At 43.4% G+C, this 23,681-nt stretch overlaps 1 protein-coding gene across 1 annotated transcript in view; it reads right to left on the bottom strand.

Annotated features, from left to right (window-relative positions):
* The window catches only part of LOC126457994 (uncharacterized), a 375,721-nt gene that overhangs the window by 199,854 nt on the left and 152,186 nt on the right, over positions 1-23,681 (bottom strand). Inside the window, exon 3 of the mRNA XM_050094761.1 lies at positions 18,615-18,694. Within this exon, the coding sequence (XP_049950718.1) occupies positions 18,615-18,694 (80 nt within the window). The remainder of the gene's footprint in view (positions 1-18,614; positions 18,695-23,681) is intronic.

Genomic DNA, 23,681 nt, shown 5'->3' on the forward strand with positions numbered 1-23,681 from the left:
ACCCCAACCTTATTTAGCCCTTTCCACAATCCTAATTACCTGTTCTGCCCAGCGGGTTTAGCGGGCGTATCAGATATGAACTCATTTTAAAGGTGTACTGCGTAAATTAGAGAAACAGTTCACGGACGATGGTTGACTGTATCAGCATGACAATGAATCCTGTCAAAAGCAGCATCTGTGACGCAATGAATTGTGGACAATAACATTCCTGAAATGAACAGGCCTGCCCACAGTGCCGACCTGAACCTAATGTAACACCTTTGTGATATGGTAGAACGTCTGCTTCGCTCCAGATCCCAGCGTCCAACATCCCTGCCTTCTCTGGCTTCGGCTCTTGAGGAAGAACGGCGCAGACATTCAGCCCCCATCAGCCGTCATGAAGGCGAAGAAAGGGCACATCCCATATTAATTTCCGCTAATAGGTATTGGGATGCTTTTGGATCAACGAAATGGCTCATATGGCTCTGAGCACTATTGGACTTAAACATCTGAGGTCATCAGTCCCCTAGACTTAGAAACCTAACTAACCTAAGGACATTACACACATCCATGGCCGAGGCAGGATTCGAACCTGCGACCGTAGCAGCAGCGCGGTTCCGGACTGAAGCGCCTAGAATCGCTCGGCCACAGCGGCCGGTCTTGGATCAACATCACTGCGTACCTTCTACGTGTTTTGGTCGCCTGGGTATAACTAGGCTCGCTACACTTTGGACGAAGTTTTCTCGCTGAAAACACCTAGCTAGTGAGCGCGTTAACAGGTAAACTGATCAGTGACAGTGGCCGAATTGCCCCGTATCGATGTGACGCGTTCTGGGAGGCCGGAGTAATTGCATTGGGTGGCCGGTGAAGAGAGGTTCGGCGTTGCTGGTTTAGGTAATAGGATCCGGTAACAGCCGGTTGCTGCTCGCTGAGCAGACTGCGTCATTTCTGGCCGTCCCGGTCGTGTTGAGCGGCGGCGGCGCGGGTCACGGCAGCCAGCCAGCCGGCTATCGGCGCGGCCACGCCCCTGCCGCACGGAGCGATCAAGCGCTGAAATGCAGATTAATGGCTCAGCGCTCCACACTGTGCTGCTCGTTGGCTGCAGCGCGAACCGGTAGTCGCGCAGGGCTGCAATCGCATTACGGGCTTAATTCCGTTATTCTTCGACTGCAGTTCGTATGAAACTGACATTGTATGCTGGCGAATCGCAGCTCCCGATTTACGCTTCCAGAAGCTTTTTAGAGGAGCGCAGCACGAATGAGCCTTTCATAACGGAAAATGTCCATTAAAATCCTTTTCAGTCTCTATAGACATTTAATTCGTCTGTGTTGAAGAGGGCAGCATTCGCACCAACAGTCTTTTTTGACTGAAGCCATTTGTTTCCTTTTGCTGCCGTCCATCTGTCTGTCTGTCCTACTGTCAAAAACCCATTTTCTCAGGAACATGTAACCGTGTCAAGTTGAAATTTATGTCACACATTGAGGCCTCCGGTCCTTTGGCGGTTTAAAAGCTTTAAACTTCTATGTACTTGCAATCAAAAGATACTGCTATTAATGTCACCTATTTTGATATTCATAAACTTACTCATTAAAATCTGTAGAGTGCTTCCCGTTGATCTAGAATCACGAAATTTGGCAAGAGGCAAGGTTTCACAGCACAAGTTAAAGAAAAACACCGAAAGCTATTTATTTGTCATTATTTCACAGAAAAAAATTCTTTATGGTTATTTGTTATCCGACTGCCTGTCTGTCGTCTGTTAAGAGTCATTTTTCTCAGAAACAGGCAGACGCATCTAGATGAAATTTATGTCACATATTAAGATCTACGGTCCTTTGGCCGCGTAATTTAACCTTCTAAATCAATGCACTGAGAAGATGTATGTCACATATTTCGATACTCGCAAACTGCCTCATCAAAACCTAAAGAGTATTTCTCCTTGACCTAGAATCAAGACACGTGGCAAGTAGCAAGTTTTCGCAGTACTGTTAAGGGGAAAGATTCGAAAATGGTTAATTTTTAATTACATCACACGAAAAACAAAAATTTTTTGGTCATCTGTTATCCGACTGCCTGTATGTCCCTCTTTTAACACTCCTTCTTCTCAGGTATGCGCAGACGTATATTTTTCCTGCACCGATATGGATAACATTAAAAAATCGTCGAGTATCTGATTCCCACAATGGATAAAGTATCTGTATCCATAATTTTGCATACAATCCTCGGTGGGCGAGTTGTACTCGCACCTATCAGGATTTTGGCTTATACCTTAAATCTGCAGTAATTTACGCGGGTATACCGGTTGTCATTTTCTAGACTACGACTGTTGCTTTCTTTAGTAATGAATATAGATCAAGGTATGATATCCGAAAACAGAGTTTTCATGGGGAAGTGATGGAGTGCAGTGAAGACAACTATTCCAAGGGCCACGCTGAATGAAATCGCACAGCCAGTAGTAGACTTGTCTCGTATTTAGGAGGACGAGTGGTGAAATCCCCGCCCAACTGCGGTTTGTTCATAATAATGAACGTGTGTAGAATTCCTATATTAGCTCTATTAAAATATGCATTTCCTTTCTGTTTTCATCCATTTTGTTCTACCTGTGATATACATAAACAAAAAGCTTCAATATCCGTGAACATGTAATAAGATAAAAATGAAAGATACATGTCAACTCAGGAAGGACATCAGCTTATAAAAGTTCACCAAAGCGAACACTCCTGACAGAGAGCACACTTATATTTAGGTAACATGAAATATTACGGAATTTATTTCTATTAATTTCATAGGAAACTCCCACAGCCTTTAAGAAAACGCGGCGGCGGAAAAAGAACTGAATACAGCCGGATGCGAACCCTTATCCGCTCCACGCTCGTTTCCAGGTTGTGGCGCCACAATCCACTACGCCATACTGAAACTCACCATCTATCGGCCGCGTATTGTTTATTACAATCTTCTAAAGGCTTTAATCACCGAAGCATTATTGACATTTAAGTAGAAAAAACCTAACAAGAACGACACCTTTTCATGAATCTTCCATGGGTTGTTGCCTCAAAACGTCTTCCTCACTTAACTTGCGAATAACAAGTGAAAATAACTAAATAAGACAATTTTTCAATAGCCAATATGACATTTCCCGTCACTTTATTACAACAGGTCGTACCAATAACGATTCGTCCTCGAGACATTCAATGCGCTGGTGCTTGGAAACAGCACGTATTCATAGGGTGTAACGTACAACATTAAACCCATCGAATATGTGTTTATACTGAACACGGCAAATACAGTATGACGCCTTGTTTTCTGCTTGTGATATAGGGAGCTTCTTGCTTCCCACTGTCTCAACTTTACGTGGCATGTTGACAAAATATCGCAGCAGTTACTTTGTGTTTCACGTGAGGAAATGGCTTCTGAACGAGAAATATCAGGAACTGACGTCACAAAACTCGTAGAGCGCCACGTTAGTGGTAGCTAACGCTTCCCGTGTGCGGGCGGCTTTAGTGACAGCACTTAAGTGGCCGGCAGCTCCTCGCTTCGACCCCAGACGTGCGTGGCCTCAATCAATTCTGTCATCTGTCTGCCTCCTGACGCGACTGAATTCACAGCGGGGCTGGACTCTGGAAGTCAGACTCCAAGGTAACGGAAGTCAGAGCGTGCTGCTTTCTAGCATGACAGCAAACTGCTGCGCCAGTGTCCGTGTTTAAAACGAGCAAGCCACGACAAACGGACGGAAAACGATCGAGAGATGACTGAGCAACGAATGAGAGGTAGCACGGTGTCTCCGGTCGTTTTATAACGTGGTTAGTGTGCTTCCATGTATATGCATCGCCCGCGTTCCCATCCCTGCAGGGATGATTGGCTGACTTTACATCTTTATGGCGGGAGCGAGGACTTTTATAGCTTAAGATTTGTTCCTTTCCACATGGGGCCAATGCGAGGACATGTAGATAAACATCTCCATCCGCGACCGCATGGACCATGAACGAAGTTTGAAGGGAAACAGCTGTTCCTAACAGCCAACGCCATATTGGGATTTTTAATAGAAGTCATTTATGTTCGTAATTATTCTGACATAGCTGTCTGATAGTCCTATACTTCCACCAGACACTGGTAGTTTCAGAATTTAGCTCATAATTAGTTTACGGCGAGGATTTTCGTATTAAGTTTGTCTTCTTGCTGAACATAGATGTAGTCGACCCGTGACTGCAGTCATCAGCTGCTAGAACTTGTGATCGGAATGCAGGTGAACTGATTTATAACAAGCTCTTTCTTCGTACGGGCTAGATGTGACGGTTGATTTGGCCTTGCCAACGTGAACTTGAATGCCTCTGGGAAAGTCTACGATCTACATATTTAAAGCGATAACTATAGTTTTATTTTTAAAACCAAAATCGGCAAAACAGGCATTAAAGAACTAGTGACACTTAATATCTGAAGGAACCTCCAGCAAGTGTCAGCTGTCTAAATTTAGGTTTTCACGGTATGTAAACGCAATAAATTCTTCTCGGTTTACTTGCGGACCAGTTTGCAGTGTGTGCGCGACACTTCGCCACAAATGAGAGGAGAGTGCGTGCCTTCCGAAACGTCGTGGACATACTGCACACTAACACGGCGAGAAATCCTCGGCGATTTTAGTGCATTGGTGACCTGTTAGTCGGTCTGTTTATTTAGGGCGCTGAACATCGAGATTAATGCGTCCCTGACGCTGTTAGTACTGACCCGAATGAAGGTCTGACCGGTTTTGTCCAGACTAGAGCACGCAGAGTTGCACTAGTGAGTCACTGAGATCACAAATTTCTGTGCCCTGACACTCCACAGGGCAGCTTGCCAGACTCTCAACACAGGATTTGCGCAACCCTTTCCGTCCACTGGGGACGCGTACTGCAAAACGTGTTACAGTTCCAGCTGTGTAGTGTCGGTGATCAGTGCAGCCATAGGTGCTCCACTTTCATGATCTTCGAGTCCTGATCTGTCTGTTGAAATGGTCAGTATTCAGACTTTACATATGAGCACTTTTGGCGAGTGTGCACTCTGAGATTCTCCAATGCCTATTGTACTATATACTGTAGAAACCGTATCTGCATACAGCTCAGGAGCAAGTGCAGCACGTCAGAGTGAGAAAAATACTGTGTCACATACACTCTCCTCCAGAAAATATTGGTTCAATTTCACTCCAGGTGATGCAAGAACATTTACACTAACACCTTCACATAACTCAGTACACAATATGTTCAAAATGCCACGCCCTATGTAGGCATTTGACGGACGTTCTATGGTGTGAACGGACTGTACTTAGGATACGGTCAGGGATGTGTCAAAGTCTGATCTACATCTACAATAAGAATATCCTTTCGCTGTATTCGTGTTATTATTTACAGAAGACAGCGTGGCAGCAGCAGTCTTTTCTTCATTTGCCAGAATACAGGTAGTCTAAAACATTATCGTAAGAGAGGCAGAGGTAAATACAATAAATAGATACAAACCAGCTCAGAAAAATCATTCTTGGAAATGTCCCTTGGAGGCACTACTCTAACAGAGATATTCTTCAGTAATACGGTAAATACATTAATGAAGTTCTTTTTTAATGGAAGGCTGGTCTGTTATTGTACGTTGCATACACAGATGTGCTTTCGTTTCAGTTAAGGCAGTAGGAGCCTTATCAATGCACGATTATGATGCACCAGTTCTCCAAATGTTTGCTTTATTAATCTGAAAAACACAACAGGTTTTTGGAAGACATGATCCCGATATAAACAAAGAAGTAGGGCTCGTTATTTCACATACTGTCTTACACGAATTATATATTTTTTGGTTCATTTAGTGTATACGTATAGCTCGAAAATAATATGCATTAGGCACAGCGAAACAGCTTGAAAGCTGCAAAATACATTGCCGTACGTAAACAAGACCTCCCATGTTATTTGCGACGTGTGACGTGATATGACGATGGGCTTTTCTGATGGTACTTAACAATCTCACCGAACTCTGTTCACTGACTAACGAATATTCACTACCAGTCATTTACCGAAGATTATAACACCCTCTTTCGTATATATCAGTGCCAACCAACAATACAGCTGACGACTCAAAGCTCTCGGAGCATCTGTGTAATTATTCTTAAGAGCATATACTAATACTGAAGACATCCTTAGTGCTATATTGCAGTGGATGTGAAAAGAGGAAGTTTATGAAACAAAATATCAAGACCATGAGTGAAAGTATGTGTGTCAGACAGGAAGGAACTTCAATGCGAAATTCAGTGAACATAATAATAATGAGAATGATTCATCGGTGGTAGCAAAGCATCTTAAGAAAGAGCAGCACTCGTCAGGAAACGTCACAATTATAACAATCTTCCAAATCTCAGTAGATGCAAAGCGTTGTAATATAGGAGTAAGATTGTTTCTACGTATTGCTGCAACAAATACACAAATATTCTTGAGGTAGCTGCAGTGTCTTTCGTTGGCATTGATATTACGAAAGAGAGTGATACCACCCTTAGTGGGTGATTAGCAGTGGATTTTCGTTAGTCAGTGAACAGGGATTAGTGTCACTTGTTCAAATGGCTCTGAGCACTATGGGACTTAACATCTGAGGTCATCAGTCCCCTAGAACTTAGAACTACTTAAACCTAACCAACCTAAGGACATCACACATATCCATGCCCCAGGCAGGATTCGAACCTGCGACCGTAGCGGTCACGCGGTTCCAGACTGAAGCGCCTGGAACCGCTCGGCCACACCGGCCGGCGGTGTCACTTGTAATTCCGATCATTATACCATGTCACATGTAAAATGGAAGGCCGTTTATACGTTTGACAATATATTTTGCAGCAATGAAAATTTTGGACTGTGAGTGACGGCGTAATATGTTTAAGCTACGAATACTACATGGACAACATTGCAGTCCGATATGTGTATGTTATTTGACAAATAATGAGCCATGTTTACCTTGGTTTTCCTTGTTTGTAGAACTTCGTAGTGGGATTCGGATCTTCCCGAAACATTTTATGTTTTTCAAATTAATATATAACACATAATGTCTATACTGACATCGTGATACATTCGCACAATGGCTTCACAGTAGATAGTAGAGCGTTGATTATTTTTCATCCACAAAGGTGCAACAGATACAAACAGCTGCTCACAAGAGACATTTGAATGATCTTGAATTGCTTCAGATAGTAATTGTGATCAGGATAATGTATCATGAATGTACACTGAGATTCAATAAAAAGATGCGTAAAACGCTTAATATGTCTTTGGATCGATTTGTCTTCTTCAATGTCTGAGACTATGTTGAGCAGAAACTCCTAGTGCCTAAATAAAACCATCCTGGGCTTCCAACCGTATCAAGTGGCTTTACAGCCACAAGCTTTCAACTGAATGCTCCTCAGTCATTGTCAAATGGTAACTGACTGACTTCTGCAAATGTGTGTCAGTCCTTAAAGTGCCCTGTAAGGGTCGACTCTGGGCCTTTATGAAGCGAATTTGGGGTTTTTAGACCTAATGAATTGATGTAATTGGGGGCGAAGAATTTGTTTTCGTGTAGAATTAGACTGATTTTTCTCTGAATGATGTGGTAGATGAACAGTTGTCCTAACCGTCGCCTAATATGTGTGTTGAGAGCACAGCGGGAGCGCCCTTTCTAAGTCTGAAAACTTTGCGCTGAAGAGACTGCAGTTTTTCAGATGTGTGTCGGCGGCAGTTGAAAACATTTCCGAACCATGAGAGCACACCAGATAGTTTCGCCTTGTGTAATACAATCGGTAAAGTAGGACACACCCATTATTGGCTGCGCTGGTTATGTACGACCTCCGAGCCAATTTCTTGTCTATGGCACGACCAAGGTATTTGACTAGGTCACATCACATCAAGGCCGCGACATCAATTGTAGGTTGGCAGAGAGAGAGCTTGAGCTTGGTAGCGAAAACAATTGCTTGGCTCTTCCTAGCATTGATTTTCACTTTCCAGACAGTGCAACGTTAGGTGATTTTGTCCAGATGTCTTTGGAGGAGCCTAACACTGAATTTTAGGTTGGGGCAGCGCTTGAATAGCGCAGTGTCATACAGGACGTTTTCCACTACCGCCTGCCTGGGTATGTCGTTGGTGCTGATAGACCACAGCACAAGTCCCAGAACTGAAATTGAAATTTAAATTTGTGGTAAGTTCCTATTGGACCAAACTGCTGAGGTCATCGGTCCCTAGGATTGCACATTACTTGATCTAACTTAAACTAATTTACACTAAGGACAACACACACACACACCCATGCCCGTGGGAGAACTCGAACCTCCAACGGGGAGGGAGGGGGGGGGGGGGAGGGGAAGGAGCCCCACGAACCTTGGCAAGGCGCCATCAGACCGCGCGGCCCCAGAACTGAACCTTGCGGGACCCCAGCCAACACCGACTCTGTGTTGCTGCAATGATTGCACATATTCTGGACAACTTATAGAGTCTAATTTCTGTATTAAGTCATCATGCCAGGCGTGGCAAAGACCTTTTCCATGTGAAGGTATACAGTGTTTTTGTTGCCCCCATCCATATGCAGCCGTAGCACTGGCTGTAACTTAACGATGTAAGGCAAAGATTCCGTTCCGCGTCCGCCGGCTGCTTTAATTTCGTGACGGACGGGATCCACGCTGTGCTCAGCTGCAAACCTTCGTCTGTATTGTGATGTTATAAACTATTGTGACATCTACAGCTTCTTTAATTACGCTGTCACAGAAACAATTAGCCTTCATGTTAACAGAGGTGTAGTTGAATGTGATTTTGAATCAGTTTTCGAAAGCATCTTTAGCTGTCGCTGACTTCTCCGGATAGCGTAGTCGCAGACCCCTCTCATGTACAATTCTCCTTTTTCCATCGTTTCCGTAGTAACTGTTTTTCGACACAGTCTAGTCTGTCCAGTGATGTTACTGTGATCACCTCTCAAAAGGCTGAATAGCCACATTTTGCAGCGCGGGCTTCTACGAGACGTGCAGGAAGAGAGTCAGTGATGTTTGGGAAGGTACCAGTAGGGATGAGTTGCCATGCCACTTCCAATGCTGTGGCCAGCTGCACTAGATTCCTCGGTTGAGGGTCCATGGCGCAAACAGCCCGATCAGATTCTCGTTTGGGTTTAATGCCAAGGAGTTTGGCGGTCAGGGTAGGACAGTAAACTCATTCGGGCGCTCTGAGAAACACGCAGGTTGACTACGAGCTTTGTGACACGCTGCATTGTCTGCTGGTAGATGCCATCCTGCCGAGGAAAACCCAATTTCATTTGGGAGTGGGCATCGTCCCCAAAGATAGATGTATGCTTGTGTTGATCCTTTATGGCTTTCAGCATGACGAGAACCCCCGGGAATACTACGAAAACATTTGCAAGACCATAACGCTCCCTCCTCCGGCCTGGACTCTTCTGGCAATTGTTGCAGGGTATTTGCTTTCAGATATTTCACACCGTACACGCCAGCGGCCATCTGTCATTTGAAAAGGCCACTTGTCGCCACTCAGTGGACTTCCAGTCCTCGCGTGCAAATTCCACTATTTTCGCCGATGAACAGCAGTCAACATGATTGGTGCATGAACCAGGTGCCTTTTGCGGAGGCCCAAACGCAGCAGCGTTCGCTGAACGCTCGTTGAGGAAACACTGTTGGTAGCCCCATGGTTCATTTGGACAGTCAGTTACTCAAAAGTTGCACATCTATCGGCCCGTGCACATCTCCGCAGCCATCGTTCACCCCTGTCATCTATGGCCTGCGGTGTACCACAGCTGCCTCGGCGTCTGTTTTGGATACCATTTTGCAACGCATGATATACTTTACAGTGGCATGCGCGCAGTTTACAAAGTTAGCCGTTTCGGAAATGCTTGCACCCTTGGCTCAAAAGCCAATGATGGAGGCGTTATGGGCGTTAGACAAATTGCCCAGTTTCCGCATTACAACATTGACTGCACTGATGTGATGTTTGAAATTTTCCCGGTGTACTGATTGTTCCATAAAAACACGGGAGAACTGCCGGAAGTCAGTAACATCTTGCCACGATATTTCGGCACAAAGTCTTTTGGCCATCTTCAGGTGCGTACAGCTGTAAAAGTACTGGCGAGTACGCGCTGAGCTCTGCTATTTAAAGCCAACGGGGGCTGCATTGCGCATGCGCTGCGCATGTACTGTTTAGCGTGCGCGTTCACAACTCCGTGCGCTGCGCCTGGCGCCCTCCGCGGTCAAAACTTGGCATTTCGATATCAGATCGATCTTCATCTTTATACCGATAACTACGTTGACTACGAAGTTTCTCTACAACGGGATTCCAAGCGGAATTTAACTCGTAACCGCTATCTCGATTGATAAGAGTCTCGCTGTCTGACAATTTTATTTCTATGGATTCATTTATATTTGAACTCCAGAAATTTGATGTTTGAGCCACAATTTTTGTATCATTGTAATTCATAGAGTGGCCAGTAGAAATGCAATGTTCAGCGATTGCGGACTTGGTGGGTTGGAGAAGGCGAATATGCCGCTGGTGTTCCAGAATACGTTCCTGCATCCCATTGGTGGGATCCGTTAAGGACGACCTGTGCCTACGTAAATCAGGTGTCTACAAGATTCCGTGTGATTGCGGCAAGTCATATATAGGGCAGACAACAAGAACGGTGCAGGAACGTATTGTGGAACACCAGCGGCATACTCGCCTTCTCCAACCCACCAAGTCCGCAGTCGCTGAACAATGCATTTCTACTGGCCACTCTATGAATTACAATGATACAAAAATTGTGGCTCAAACATTGAATTTCTGGAGTTCAAATATAAATGAATTGTCAGACAGCGAGACTCTTATCAATCGAGATAGCGGTTACGAGTTAAATTCCGCTTGGAATCCCGTTGTAGAGAAACTTCGTAGTCAACGTAGTTATCGGTATAAAGATGAAGATCGATCTCATATCGAAATGCCAAGTTTTCACCGCGGAGGGCGCCAGGCGCAGCGCACGGAGTTGTGAACGCGCACGCTGAACAGTACATGCGCAGCGCATGCGCAATGCAGCCCCCCTTTGGCTTTAAATAGCAGAGCTCAGCGCGTATTCGCCAGTACTTCTACATCTGTATTCACCTGAAGACGGCCAAAAGACTTTGTGCCGAAATATCGTGCCAAGATGTTACTGACTTACGGCAGTTCTCCCGTGTTTTTATGGAACATTGACTGCATTGTTTTCCGCGCCTCTCCGACATGCTTTACATACCCTCCACTGCTAGTGCTGCCTCCTGTCGTCTGTGAGTGGTTATTAAACTTTTGAACTTTGACGTCGAACGTAGGCGGTGGTCACATTAATGTGACTGGGCCGTGTATTTCATTCTGTTGCGTTTCTGATTTAACGGGGTCATGATGGACTTTCTTTGTGCTCTGCTTGCTCCTTTTGTGTATCTATCAGCGAGGCTGCGTAGATTTTAGTGCCTCGGCGTTGGAACGAAGTTGCCCGATCCAGTGTCAAAGTTGCGGAGCGCGCCATCCAACTAACCTCCAGCTAGCGGCTCAGAGCGGAGGGCGCCTCTGACGAGGCGGTTCTGACGGGCGGAAAATCTCGCCTCACTTCATGTCACGTCAGCTCAGCTCGGCAGTCACGGAAGTTGGAGTACTCCGTGTCCCCGCGAAGGGGTAGGCGGGCCAATAGTTCACAGAAAAACGCACTCAGGCTTCATGAAATATTCACGGCAGGGATCCCACTAGAAACTCGAGTTTGCCTTAAGGAGGGAATTTTACGCCGCTTCAAGTCCATTTTTCTGATGTTTAAGGTAGCCGAAGAGCTGCAGCATGAAAATTAAACGCCAACTTCGCCAGCTACTTCGTAACCTTCGCATTATTTATTATCTAAGAGTTTGGTGCAGCCATGTTACTGTTCGACTGAAAGGCGCCAAGTGATGGAAATAATATCCACTCATACAGCGGATGTAGTATTCCTGGCCTCACAGCCATCATATTTATCCTCAAGAAGCACTTCTTAGAGCAGTTGAGAAGGCAGCAGTGGAAAGATGAGGTAATTTGGTGTGATGTATTCGGTATGTGTATTATGAGAAAGACCATCTAAAGCGTGGTCCCCTCCGCGATTGGCTGCTGTGTTCCGATAGCGCCACAAAATGGTAAACTTCTGTTGTTAATATTGGAAAAACTAGACAGTGAATTTACTTGCATTTCATATAAAGCATCTTTCAGTAGCAGGCTATCATTCCATAATTTCAAAAGTGTTATTTACCAGCAGAATAATAAACAACTGCTAAACGAAAAGGTAGACGAAGCACTTCGGAGATCCTCGGATCTCGCCTAACTTGGGTGCGGGCGAGGTGATTAGGCTATAAGATCAGAGCTCGGAAGTCAGTCTCAGAGGACGGACATGTTGTTTGTCGCGGGGTCGGTTTCAGTTAAGACTTAATTAGCAATATCTGGTTTGTAAATATGAGAGGTCGATAGGCAGTCTCGGAGGACAGACGTGGTGTCGGCCGCGGTCGGTTTCAGTTAAGACCTAATTAGCAATCTCTGGTTTGTAAATACGAGAGCTCGATCGTGGTCTCGGGGGACAAACATGTTGTCTGCCGCGGTCGGTATCGGCAAAGAACTTAATTAACAATCTCTGGTTTTTGAACATGTAATTGAGAACTAGTTCAATAGTAATTACGCAAAGCCTCAGTTCATTATTTTGTTTACTCTGTGTGAAAGTGTGACGAAGCGAAATTATTTGTGATTCGTAAACTGGATTGCAAGTGCGCAGTTTCTCGCCTCAGAATAACGGACTCACGGTCTACGGTCTACGTGCGGTTTTCTGCGTAAAGGACAACAACTGTAGAAGACTGCAGGTTGGTGAACATTGTTCAGAATTTTTGCGTTCCACTCAGGGCGGAGGAAGGAACTAGGCACCGCGTGTGTAATGCGATCTTAGTATCAATGAGATCAGTGGCACGCCATCTGCGGAAACACAGAGGAGGGATGAAGAAAGGAAATTTTCGAGGGAAAGGATTTATCATACGCACAAAAATCCCTCTCACTATCTCTCTCTGTTTCATTTCCCGTACGGATTTCGGGGGAATTTGCCGTTCGAGATAAAATTTTCGTTCACTCTCGTTATTCTGGCGAAATGCACGCTGTTGTTGTTATTGTAGTCTTCAGTCCGACATGGGTGCAGCTCTCCACGCTAGGCTACCCTGTGCAAACTTATTCATTTCCGATGATGAAAAGTCCTCGGGTTTTCAGCAGCGTAGTAGTTTTGAAGAGTATCATACTCATCATCTCCTGCCTAAACGTTGCGGTATTTTAACACAAACACCCGACTCGAAGCCTGAGAGGTTTTTATAAATAGTATGCGCCGAGAGAGTATACATTCTCTTTATTCTGCATAACTTCTGCAACCTACATCCATTTAAACGCGCTTATTATAGTCAAGCCTTGATCTCCCACGATAATTTTTACTCACCACACTTCCTTCCCAATACCAAATTGACTATTTCTTGATGCTTCATGACGTGTCTTATCGACGTATAGTTTCTTTCAGTCAGGTTCTGCCATTAGTTTCTTTTCTTTCCATTGCCCTTCAGCATCTCATTAGTTATCCTGTATACATGTGTATCTTCAGCATTCATTTACAGCATCACATTTCAAAACCTTTTACCCTACTCTTATCTGAACTGTTCATCGTCCAAATCCGTACAATGTTACATTCCAGATAAATACCATCCAAAAAGACTTCCTAACACTTAAATTTATATTTGATGTAAAAAATTTCTCTTTTTCAGGACCGTTTTCTTGCAATCGGTACACTTCGATAATTTTCAGTTATCTACTCAGCGCAGCAAACGTTCTCCGGTCGTTCATTACTCGGATCGTTCCATTTGCCAATAAATTATTAAAAGATTGTCAGGCGTTGCGTAGAGTTCTAGAGATTTAAGTGAATTGCCTATAGCAGTGATTTTTCAAAAGTACAAGGACGGGTGCACTTAAGAGTTCAAAACGCACATGTTTGTTCACATCATTAACGCGCTGGATGACGTGACGATTACAGGCCCTCGACGAACTACGCAGAATCAGCAAGCGCCAATTGCAAAGTAACTAAGGGTGCTGTTATTAACCAGGCGCCAAGCAGTGTTACAGGATCACCACAAAAACATGCAACCGAAATACTCATCGGGCACATTCAGTAATCCTCGTACATTTATACTGCAGCTATTGTGATTGTTGCAGGAGTCGAATGGACGGTCGACAGTAAAAAAGTAATGAAACGAATTACCAAACTATGGCTATCAAAATCGATATGCAGAGGCATGCTTTATTATTTCTGAATCGAACGGCTCCTAGACTTCCTGATCGGGGACGAGCAAGCGGAGGATTCTGTTTCATTCACGGAAGACTTCGTGCTGACAGTTTGGGAGATCACAGGTATATCTGCACCGTACCGTATGTGGCGATCTGTACATGGTTTCCCACAATCATTATTCCTCCCATCCTATTTCATGTGTGGACGATATATTGATGGCCGATGGTCAGTAAAGCTGTGTATAGCCTGAATTTGTCTAATTTTGCGCTGTGGTCATTACACTAGTTGCAAGTGGCAGGAAGTAGTGTGTTTCTTTACTGTCACGGAACGTAAGCTCTCGCGATACGCAGTGCCTTTCTTGAAGCGGCTCCCACTGGAGTTTTCTAACGTTTCTGAGACGTCCGGCTGCTGATTAAACGAAACCGAGCTGAAGAGTGCAATTATTCTTAGAACTTTCTCTCTCTGACCCTTAATTTTCCTTGGTAATGGTCTCATACCTACAAATAACGGTGCCACTATGGAGATTACGATACACCATTTGTCGATATGCATGATTTATTTAATAGAGAGAAAAGCTAACATGTTTCAGGAAGACATGACCCCTTTTATAAACTTCAATAAACAAGAAAAACATGACACATTATTTTACATACTAACACGCACATATGCAGTATAAATATCTTAAAAGTTGTCTTCCATCACACACAATCGAACGTAAAAGACTCTCCATTTTGCACATAACATGGTATAATAAACGAAATTAATGGTGGTGCTTAAAAATCTCACAGACGTCTGTCCAATGACGAACGAAAATCCACAGTCCACCACATGTAACGGCCTATTTCATATCTAACTAGTGATATGGCTATCGATTCAAAGACGTTCAGACATCTGTATGTCTTTATTATAACAATACTTAAAAACATTAACTATAAAGGGCAATTCAGCTGCCCCTACCGATAGGTTTTATGCAACCTGCAACGGCTTCAGAAACTACGTATGAGATTCTCATAGTCTCTCACTTGTTACATGTGAACTGTTGGTCCTACAGAAAAAATGAACGAGACCTTTTTGTAGGAAGTTTAAACAAGTAACGTTTATACTGGGATATGTTTTCGCTGGAGGCCACAGATTTCGAGTTATTCAAGAAAAACGCATTTGAAGGTCAATTTTATACATTTTGTTGAATAATTCGAAACCTATAGAGAAAATGTATCCAAGTAAAAATTTTAACCATCTTAAGTTTCCTACAAAAAGGCCCTGGGCATTTTTTCTGTAGGACTAATAGTTTGCATGTAGTAAGCGAGAGAATATGAAAATCTTGCATGTGGTGTTTGAAGGTGTCGCGGGTTGCATAAAGCACATCGGTAGGGGCAGCTGAATCACCTCGTATTTACTCTGTGACTCTGAGCCCTGCTGCCCACTTCCACTTCAACTAATTTTGATGCACTGCAGTACATTACTTTCAATTATTAATACTGCTTTCCTTACACTTTACGTTAAAGGGTCCAGTCTACATTTTCAGTTGATCTTCTGTGGACTTACATATTTTGTAACTGTCGAAGCAACATTTTCTCTTATTTCGGTCATAGTAATATTATTATTCACTGAATGCCATTAATTTCATTACTTTCCAGATACGGGTTCTACAGTTCTACAGAAGCGTCAAGGCCAGCGGCCTGAATAGAAGTATCCACTGTATTACTTGACTTGTATTGGAATCGTTACACTGAAAGACATTGATCATATTGCTTGTCGCCCTTTTCTTGTGACACATCTGTATTTCTCAAAGTTAGGTATTGTCATCTATTTTCTGTAATAAAAACTCATTAATACGATTTGCTTGAATTGTTGTCTAGCGATCCGAGAAAGCGGGTTTCCTAGGCACCTCATATTTGACGAGAAGTCAGGATACAACATTAGGTGACCTGAAGACAGACATACGTGGACATCAGTTTCAGTCCGACGTGGAAGTGTAAGAATGGGTGAACTTGTGGATCCGTCAAGGTCGACGGCAGTGTACGAGTGTCCTAGTCGTCTCCTAGTGGGATAAATGCCTCCACGTATGTGGTGATTAGTTTGGAACCATTCCATGGTCCCGTTTTGGCAGGTGCTCGGTTTTCATTCGATTGGCTCTTATATTTAGTATATATTAAGGAAATGACTGCTAATGATCTCTTCTGTGCAGATGCCCATCAGGCTCGAACTCTTACGGGAATCGGCGAAATGCCGCGATTAATGAGGATAATGGGCAATGGGCACAACATTCGTAGTGTGTGGATAGGTTGAGAATCTGGGCCTGACAGGAGGCATGCTGGGGTAGTCCGCGCAATGGCGATGACCACTGCATCCGGATGGCGCATCTTCCTTTTAAGCAGGAGACCCGAATTCGAATCCTGGACTGGCACAAGTTTTCAACTTCCCCCATTGATTTAAATCAGTGCCCACTTGCAGCCAACATCTGTAATTCCTTTGTGTTTAGTTATATTTAATAGGCGGCAGTGTGGAACTTTATCGATGTCTTGTCGGACGTCAGAAAGTATGGCATTAATCGTGGTGCCACTATCAACAAACTTCCGTATATCGCGAGCCAATAGTGGTAGCTGGGTTTCAGTATAATTGGTGTTTGGGAAATACATGTTAGTTCCTACGAACGAGTTGTTCTGTTTCCAAAAAACTTATCATATGTGAGCACAAAATATGTTCTAGAATTCTAGAGGAAACTTGTGTACACTACTTGTGTACACTCAATATAGAATGAAAGCGCACATGATGGCTCTGACAAGATACAACAATAGTGTAATGATGACAATATGTCGGTTACTATTACCAAAACAACCTCTGAATTGCTGAAATACTCATTTCCCGTAGCTGAAATCTAGACGTACATTTAAAAATTGTACCAACCGAAAGGCAGACAACACACAGGCATTTTCAAACATACTTTGATGAAGCGTTGAGTTTCCATCGCTTTCTTACATTGGCTGCTACCAAAGCGAATAAGATACTACAAAAGTGGTCACTGTAGGTACTACAATGTACAAATTGTTCTTATGATTTAGATTCTTACGATTCTATATACATTATGAAACACCGCGAAAGTGAACAAGAACCAGCCTGAGTTCGTAATGAAATCCTCATGATAGTTGCTCTGCTAGTCTCGTCGTTCTGCGTGTAATTTCCATGCAGTTAATAACACCTATTTGGCAAGGTGAGAGCCGAAACTCCATTTTAGTCCCAGACACACGCAGGGTAAGAACGATTAATGCACAAAAGCACACAGAATAGAGATCATCCAACTAATATACAAACGGTACTGACGAATACCCCCTCCCCTCCATCTTCACCAATTTTCACTTTGTTGACGCAATAAGCTCGTTTGGTATCAAACAATGTCCGAGACACCCCTGTCTGGGTCTCTGAAGGTGCTTCAGAAAGAGTAAGACCAAATTAATTTTTCCATGATGATGTGAAATAATTCACTGAGGTCCAAAAAGTGATTTATACAGACCAAATTTTAGGAGCGTACTCTAAATTCTGTTACGGAAAATGGGCAAAGCATCATTATCGAAATACGCTTTACATACACAAATCACCTAACGATACTCTAACTGGAAACTCTAGTATCAGTTTAGACGAGAAAAATGTTTGCACTAGATCTTTCAGTGGTGAGTGTTGACGAACAATCTTCAGTTTTCTCTCAATTTAGATAAATGTGTTAAAAGTAGTAATAACAATTGCTGTTATGTACTTCTGTGTACCCAATGCTATAAACTGCAATAAATTAGTAAAGAAAGGACCGAGACTATTATTCGTAAGCAGATAGTTTAGGTTGTAGACTGAAAATTTAACTATCGAATAGTTATGAGGCAGCAATAGGAAAAAAGAGAAAGAACAGTTATTTCTTTAAACGTAGTACATACGGTATAATACGGTGTTCAGTTACCTACACGGTTGGTCTGAAGGAGGAGAGAGAACAAGTTTGAAAATATTATGTACAATAATACAGTATATGTTGCGAATACGGAAATAAATTTCACTTTCAGTTTATCGTATTGTGCAGTTAAATGTATTTTGATAAAAGAGTATTCATCAGATTCCGTGTTCTCCATGTGTACAAAAATGTTATCTTTAGCTGCGGGAGGAATGTTTTTTGAATGTTATCATCACATAGCATGATGACGATGACCTGCCGAAACCAGTATCAACATTTTTGTAATAATTGGCTAATCTGACTACATAAAAAATTACTGAAGAAAACATTGTTATTTAAGGTATCATTAGTTGTTTGGGGACTTTAAATCTGTTTGGTACTGTAGAGTTTAGATAAATTTTAGCGAACTGTGATTTACAGAACTCACCAGTGATGTTAAACAGCTGCGGAGAACCATCTCGGAAAGCTTCACTCGACTTTGGCAGCACGAGTAGCGCCCCCAGAAAACTGCAATAAGAAAAGTTCGATAAGCATCTTACAGTGAACTATTCGTAATTTCATAAGCTACGGCCGCGCAGGATTAGCCGAGCGGTCTCGGGCGCTGCAGTCATGGATTGTGCGGCTGCTCCCGGCGGAGGTTCGAGTCCTCCCTCGGGCATGGGTGTGTGTGTTTGTCCTTAGGATAATTCAGGTTAAGTAGTGTGTAAGCTTAGGGACTGATGACCTTAGCAGTTGAGTCCCATAAGATTTCACACACATTTGAACATTTTGAACATAAGCTACGGTTTGTAACTGTTCTTTCAGCTTTATTTCTTATTTAATGTTACTAAGTCACCTTATTGCACCGAAACTAATAGTTACAATAACTCCCGTACCTATTGTACTGTTTTCCGTATTAATAATGCAGATTATGCGACACGTGTGTTTTAACCTTACTTGATCTTTGCGTTATGTAGTGGACGTGTGTACACGGTATATCGCCGGTAACTCGGCAGTTAAGCGCCGTGAAAGGATGTGTGTGATGTAAACTACCTGCTCGACAGGAAAGAAGCACAATTGCGACCCTGCAGGCGCCTCCACGTGTCTGCTGGTTTCTTAAAGCGGTCCGTTTCTTTTGTAACGTGTGTTAATTTCGAGGACTGAATGCCTAATGCATCAAAAACATAAACGCTTTGGTAGGGTGTAGTGGCCGGTCTTGTCTCGCACATTCGAATATACATTGAAGACTGAAGGTGTGGCATCAGCGACGGCGTACTGACAAGGTAAACTTCCAAAAATATTCTAATATCGTAGTCTCCTGATGTTATTGTTATGTTAGACTGCAGCATAGCGCTACCGACACCCGTGTATACTGGAACAGCTGCACACGGGGTCTTGTTTCCCAATCACAGTTGCCCCAGATGCAGTGCCTGGTCGATGGACTGACCCATTCGCCTTCCGTGCCACATGCACCAGTAACAGATTTAGGAAGTAAATTAGAGCACTGATTATTATGCGGATATTTTAACCCTTTAAGTGACACTGGTAAAAATTTACACCACTCGTCTTGAATGCTGTTTGTCGCTTTATTTACTACAAACAATCTATTGTACTGGTATTAATATTTTCTCTGTAGTTTGTGTGATAAGTAGTGAATACCAATTTTATGTTTCTAAGTTGGCAGGCTTGAGATATCAGTGGACAAATTTGTAATAGTATGAATATTTACCGATAGCCTTTGAGGCTCTCGTCTTCAGAGCGGGTTTCGTGTTCAGCTACCATTTGTCGCCTGTGGATTTACTGTTCTGGTATAAATGACGGTAAGTTCGATACACAGTAAGATTTCCTGCTTTCTAAAGTACAATATCAGTACAGGAGTCGCTTTTAAGAATATTTACAGCTGCGTTTCTTCAGCGCCGTTCATGTAAGCAAATAGATAGTCGTGAATCTAGTTCCTAGTTACATCCGACTTTACTGATTACAAGCTGTGAAATGATTCTAATGAAGAATGGACATTGCACATACTATTGTTTCACAAATTAATCTCGAAAATGTTAGCCGCTGAGATAACATTATTTACGCTGACAATGCACATGCAGGATGATTACTGAAAATACGCAACATGACGAAAATGAATTATTGAGTCGTTTTCGTTAGTTTTATAGTTAGAGGGGTCATACTGACATTCGTGAATATTTCTTTTAGATCTATAAGAGTGACTTCACGGAGGTGTCATAGCTTCAAGTCAGATGGCCGGCCGCTGTGACCGAGCGGTTCTAGGCGCTTCAGTCCAGAACCGCGCGACTGTTACGGTCACAGGTTCGAATCCTGCCTCGGACATGGATGTGTGTGATGTACTTATGTTAGTTAGGTGTAAGTAGTTCTAAGTCTATTGGACTGATGACCTCAGATGTTAAGTCTCATAGTGCTTAGAGCCATTTGAACCGTTTTTCAAGTCAGATGAAGTTGTATCTGATTGCGTGATGGAATGCCGGGACGGGGTTACAGCATAGAACGCAGAATATTCGAAATTTGGAGGAGACTCTGATGCAGAGGATGTAGCTAGTACCTCTACAGTTTCAAATACTACTACAGTAACTGATGATACTCTGGGTAACACAGTGTCAAGTGGACCAATGGGTGAAACGTCTAGTACAGATGCAGCTGGAAGGCTAAGACTGTTTCCCTGTGCTTGAGGAAGCACTTCATGAAAGTCGTCAAAGTGGCTCTGATACTGAAGTGGCTATAAAAGTGCATTTATACGCACGGTCTACAGCTGTTTGTGAACCCTAGTCCTTCGAGAAATATCGTCCTCATGAGAGCATGTTTACTAACAGAGGCTGTCACTCAAATGGTTCAAATGGCTCTGAGCACTATGGGACTTAACATCTGAGGTAATCAGTCCCCTAGACTTAGAACTACTTAAACCTAACTAACCTAAAGTCATCACACACATCCCTGCCCGAGGCAGGATTCGAACCTGCGACCGTAGCAGTCGCGCGGTTCCGGACTGAAACACCTGGAACCGCTCGGCCACCACAGCCGGCGAGGTTGTCACTGTTAGTATCCTGCAGATTTTTCCAAACCTTTTCAGCACAAATTTTGTGGCCCTAAATTTTGTGCCCCTACTTCATTGGTTTGAGTGTTTACCACTCCATCACTTATGATGAACTTAGAAATACGTAACAAAATGAGAACGGTGCATCGCGGAGTGTGCTGCAGGGCTGCGTTTAGCCAGACAGAGCAGCTGTGCAGGCACACTCATTCGCCTGTAAAGGAGGCCACAGTGAGCTGCAGCGCGTCATTTGGCATGCACGGCGCAGCCGTAGATGACAGATTCTGCCAGGGGCGTGCTACAGGCGTTCCGCATCAGCATGCCGCCTCCACCATCTGCCCGCAGGCAACCGTGCTTCTATTTCCTCTGCAAGGACTGAAAGTACTTTTAGCACAAACTGTAATGAATCTCGATATGGCATCACAGGCCACTGTGATGTTTTGAGAATAATAGGTCTCTTAATAACGCTTTAAGCGTGCCATCCATACTCTTGTAGTCATGCGTGTGTTCAAAAATGTTTCACCAAAAGTCTATCCATGTGGGGCTTGATGGCTCTCAATTTCGCCAAAAGATCACGATGCGTCAAAAGCACCAGAAGAGCCTAATTTAAACAGGACTTTTATCTCGAATAACTGTGAAGAAGAATCTAAAGATCAAAAAATTCAAAAGCCTAGAGAAATCGCATTTCCAACAGGAATCTACAGCCCAACAAGGATTACTTTCGCACAACTCATTTAATTCAGATAAAAATTTAAACTAGGATAAAAAAAATTCATTCGGATTTATTCTAGAAACAACAAACACCGATAGGAAGCCCAATTCCGAGTTGAGAACGTGGACCCAACGATTATCCTTTTTGAAGAGTGTTTGGAGTTTTAAATGGTTTAAATTTATTGATTTGTTTAAAGAGGATACTATTTGCACAAAGTTTTGAAAGCTAAGGTGGGTAGCAACCGGAAAGAAGTGAACATCGATTGGCAATGGTACACAGTCTTCTGACTTCTATCGAAACAGCTATTCCCATCAGTCACAGCGGCGAGAGTCTTGTTAGAGCGGACGATTAATATAACAGATCATGATTTTGATAATGAACATTCTGTCTCATAATCAGTTCGAAATCGTGACGGATTGTACAAAGACCGCCCGCCCAGAACATTCCGAGACGGATGTTATTCCTGGTATATAAGCGACGTCTGCTTAGTAACCACGGACGCAGCTTCAACTAACGTCTGTAAGAAACAGATGGGGGATTCGACCAGTTAGTTGTGAGCGGGCAGTGTGGACGTGTGGCCGTACTGTGCCAAGTTGTATCGCAAATCGCAAGTGCGCAATATCTGTAAATGAAGTGTTCAAGACGTTATTCAGAATACTTTGAAAGAGAAGAGAAAAACGTATGCAAAGTTTGTACCGCACACATTCACTCCTGACCAACGAGGCGTGAACGCCTGCCGCGACTTGATTGAAATGCACGGGTGACGAGACTTCTTCGTTTTGTGGTGGATTCCTTTTGCTAAGACAAAGTACAGAAATTCGCATGCACTGAGGATACTACCGACATTCAATCCAATGCGACTCGCCAGTTCAGCTACATCCCAAACAAGAAATTTTCTGACAGTTTCACACGGTTGTATGAACGTAACAATGGAAAATTGTACTGAAATGTAGGACGATCTGAAACGAATTGACGCATGGTGCAGGGAATGGCTATTGAATCTCAATGTAGACAAGTGTAATGTGCTGCGAATACATAGAAAGAAAGATCCCATATCATTTAGCTACAGTATAGCAGGTCACCAACTGGAAGCAGTTAATTCCATAAAATATCTGGGAGTAGGCATTAGGAGTGATTTAAAATGAAATGATCGTATAAAGCTGATCGTCGGTAAAGCAGATGCCAGACTGAGATTTATTGGAAGAAGCCTAAGGAAATGCAATCCGAAAACAAAGGAAGTAGGTTACAGTACACTTGTTCTCCCACTGCTTGAATATTGCTCACCAGTGTGCTATCCGTACCAGATAGGGTTGATAGAGGAGATAGAGAAGATCCAACGGAGAGCAGCACGCTTCGTCACAGGATCATTTAGTAATCGCGAAAGCGTTACGGAGATGATAGATAAACTCTAGTGGAAGACTCTGCAGGAGAGACGCTCAGTAGCTCGGTACGGGCTTTTGTTGAAGTTTCGACAATATACCTTCACTGAGGAGTCAAGCAGTATTTTGCTCCCTCCTACGTATATCTCGCGAAGAGACCGTGAGGATAAAATCAGAGAGATTAGAGCCCACACAGAGGCATACCGACAATCCTTCTTTCCACGAACAATACAGGACTGGAATAGAAGGGAGAACCGATAGAGGTACTCAAAGTACCCTCCGCCACACACCGTCAGGTGGCTTGCGGAGTATGGATGTAGATGTAGATGAACGTTCTGCGACTTGTACTCAAGTGGAAGGAGACTATGT

Source organism: Schistocerca serialis, chromosome 2 (genome assembly GCF_023864345.2).
Source record: "Schistocerca serialis cubense isolate TAMUIC-IGC-003099 chromosome 2, iqSchSeri2.2, whole genome shotgun sequence".
NCBI lineage: Eukaryota > Metazoa > Arthropoda > Insecta > Orthoptera > Acrididae > Schistocerca > Schistocerca serialis.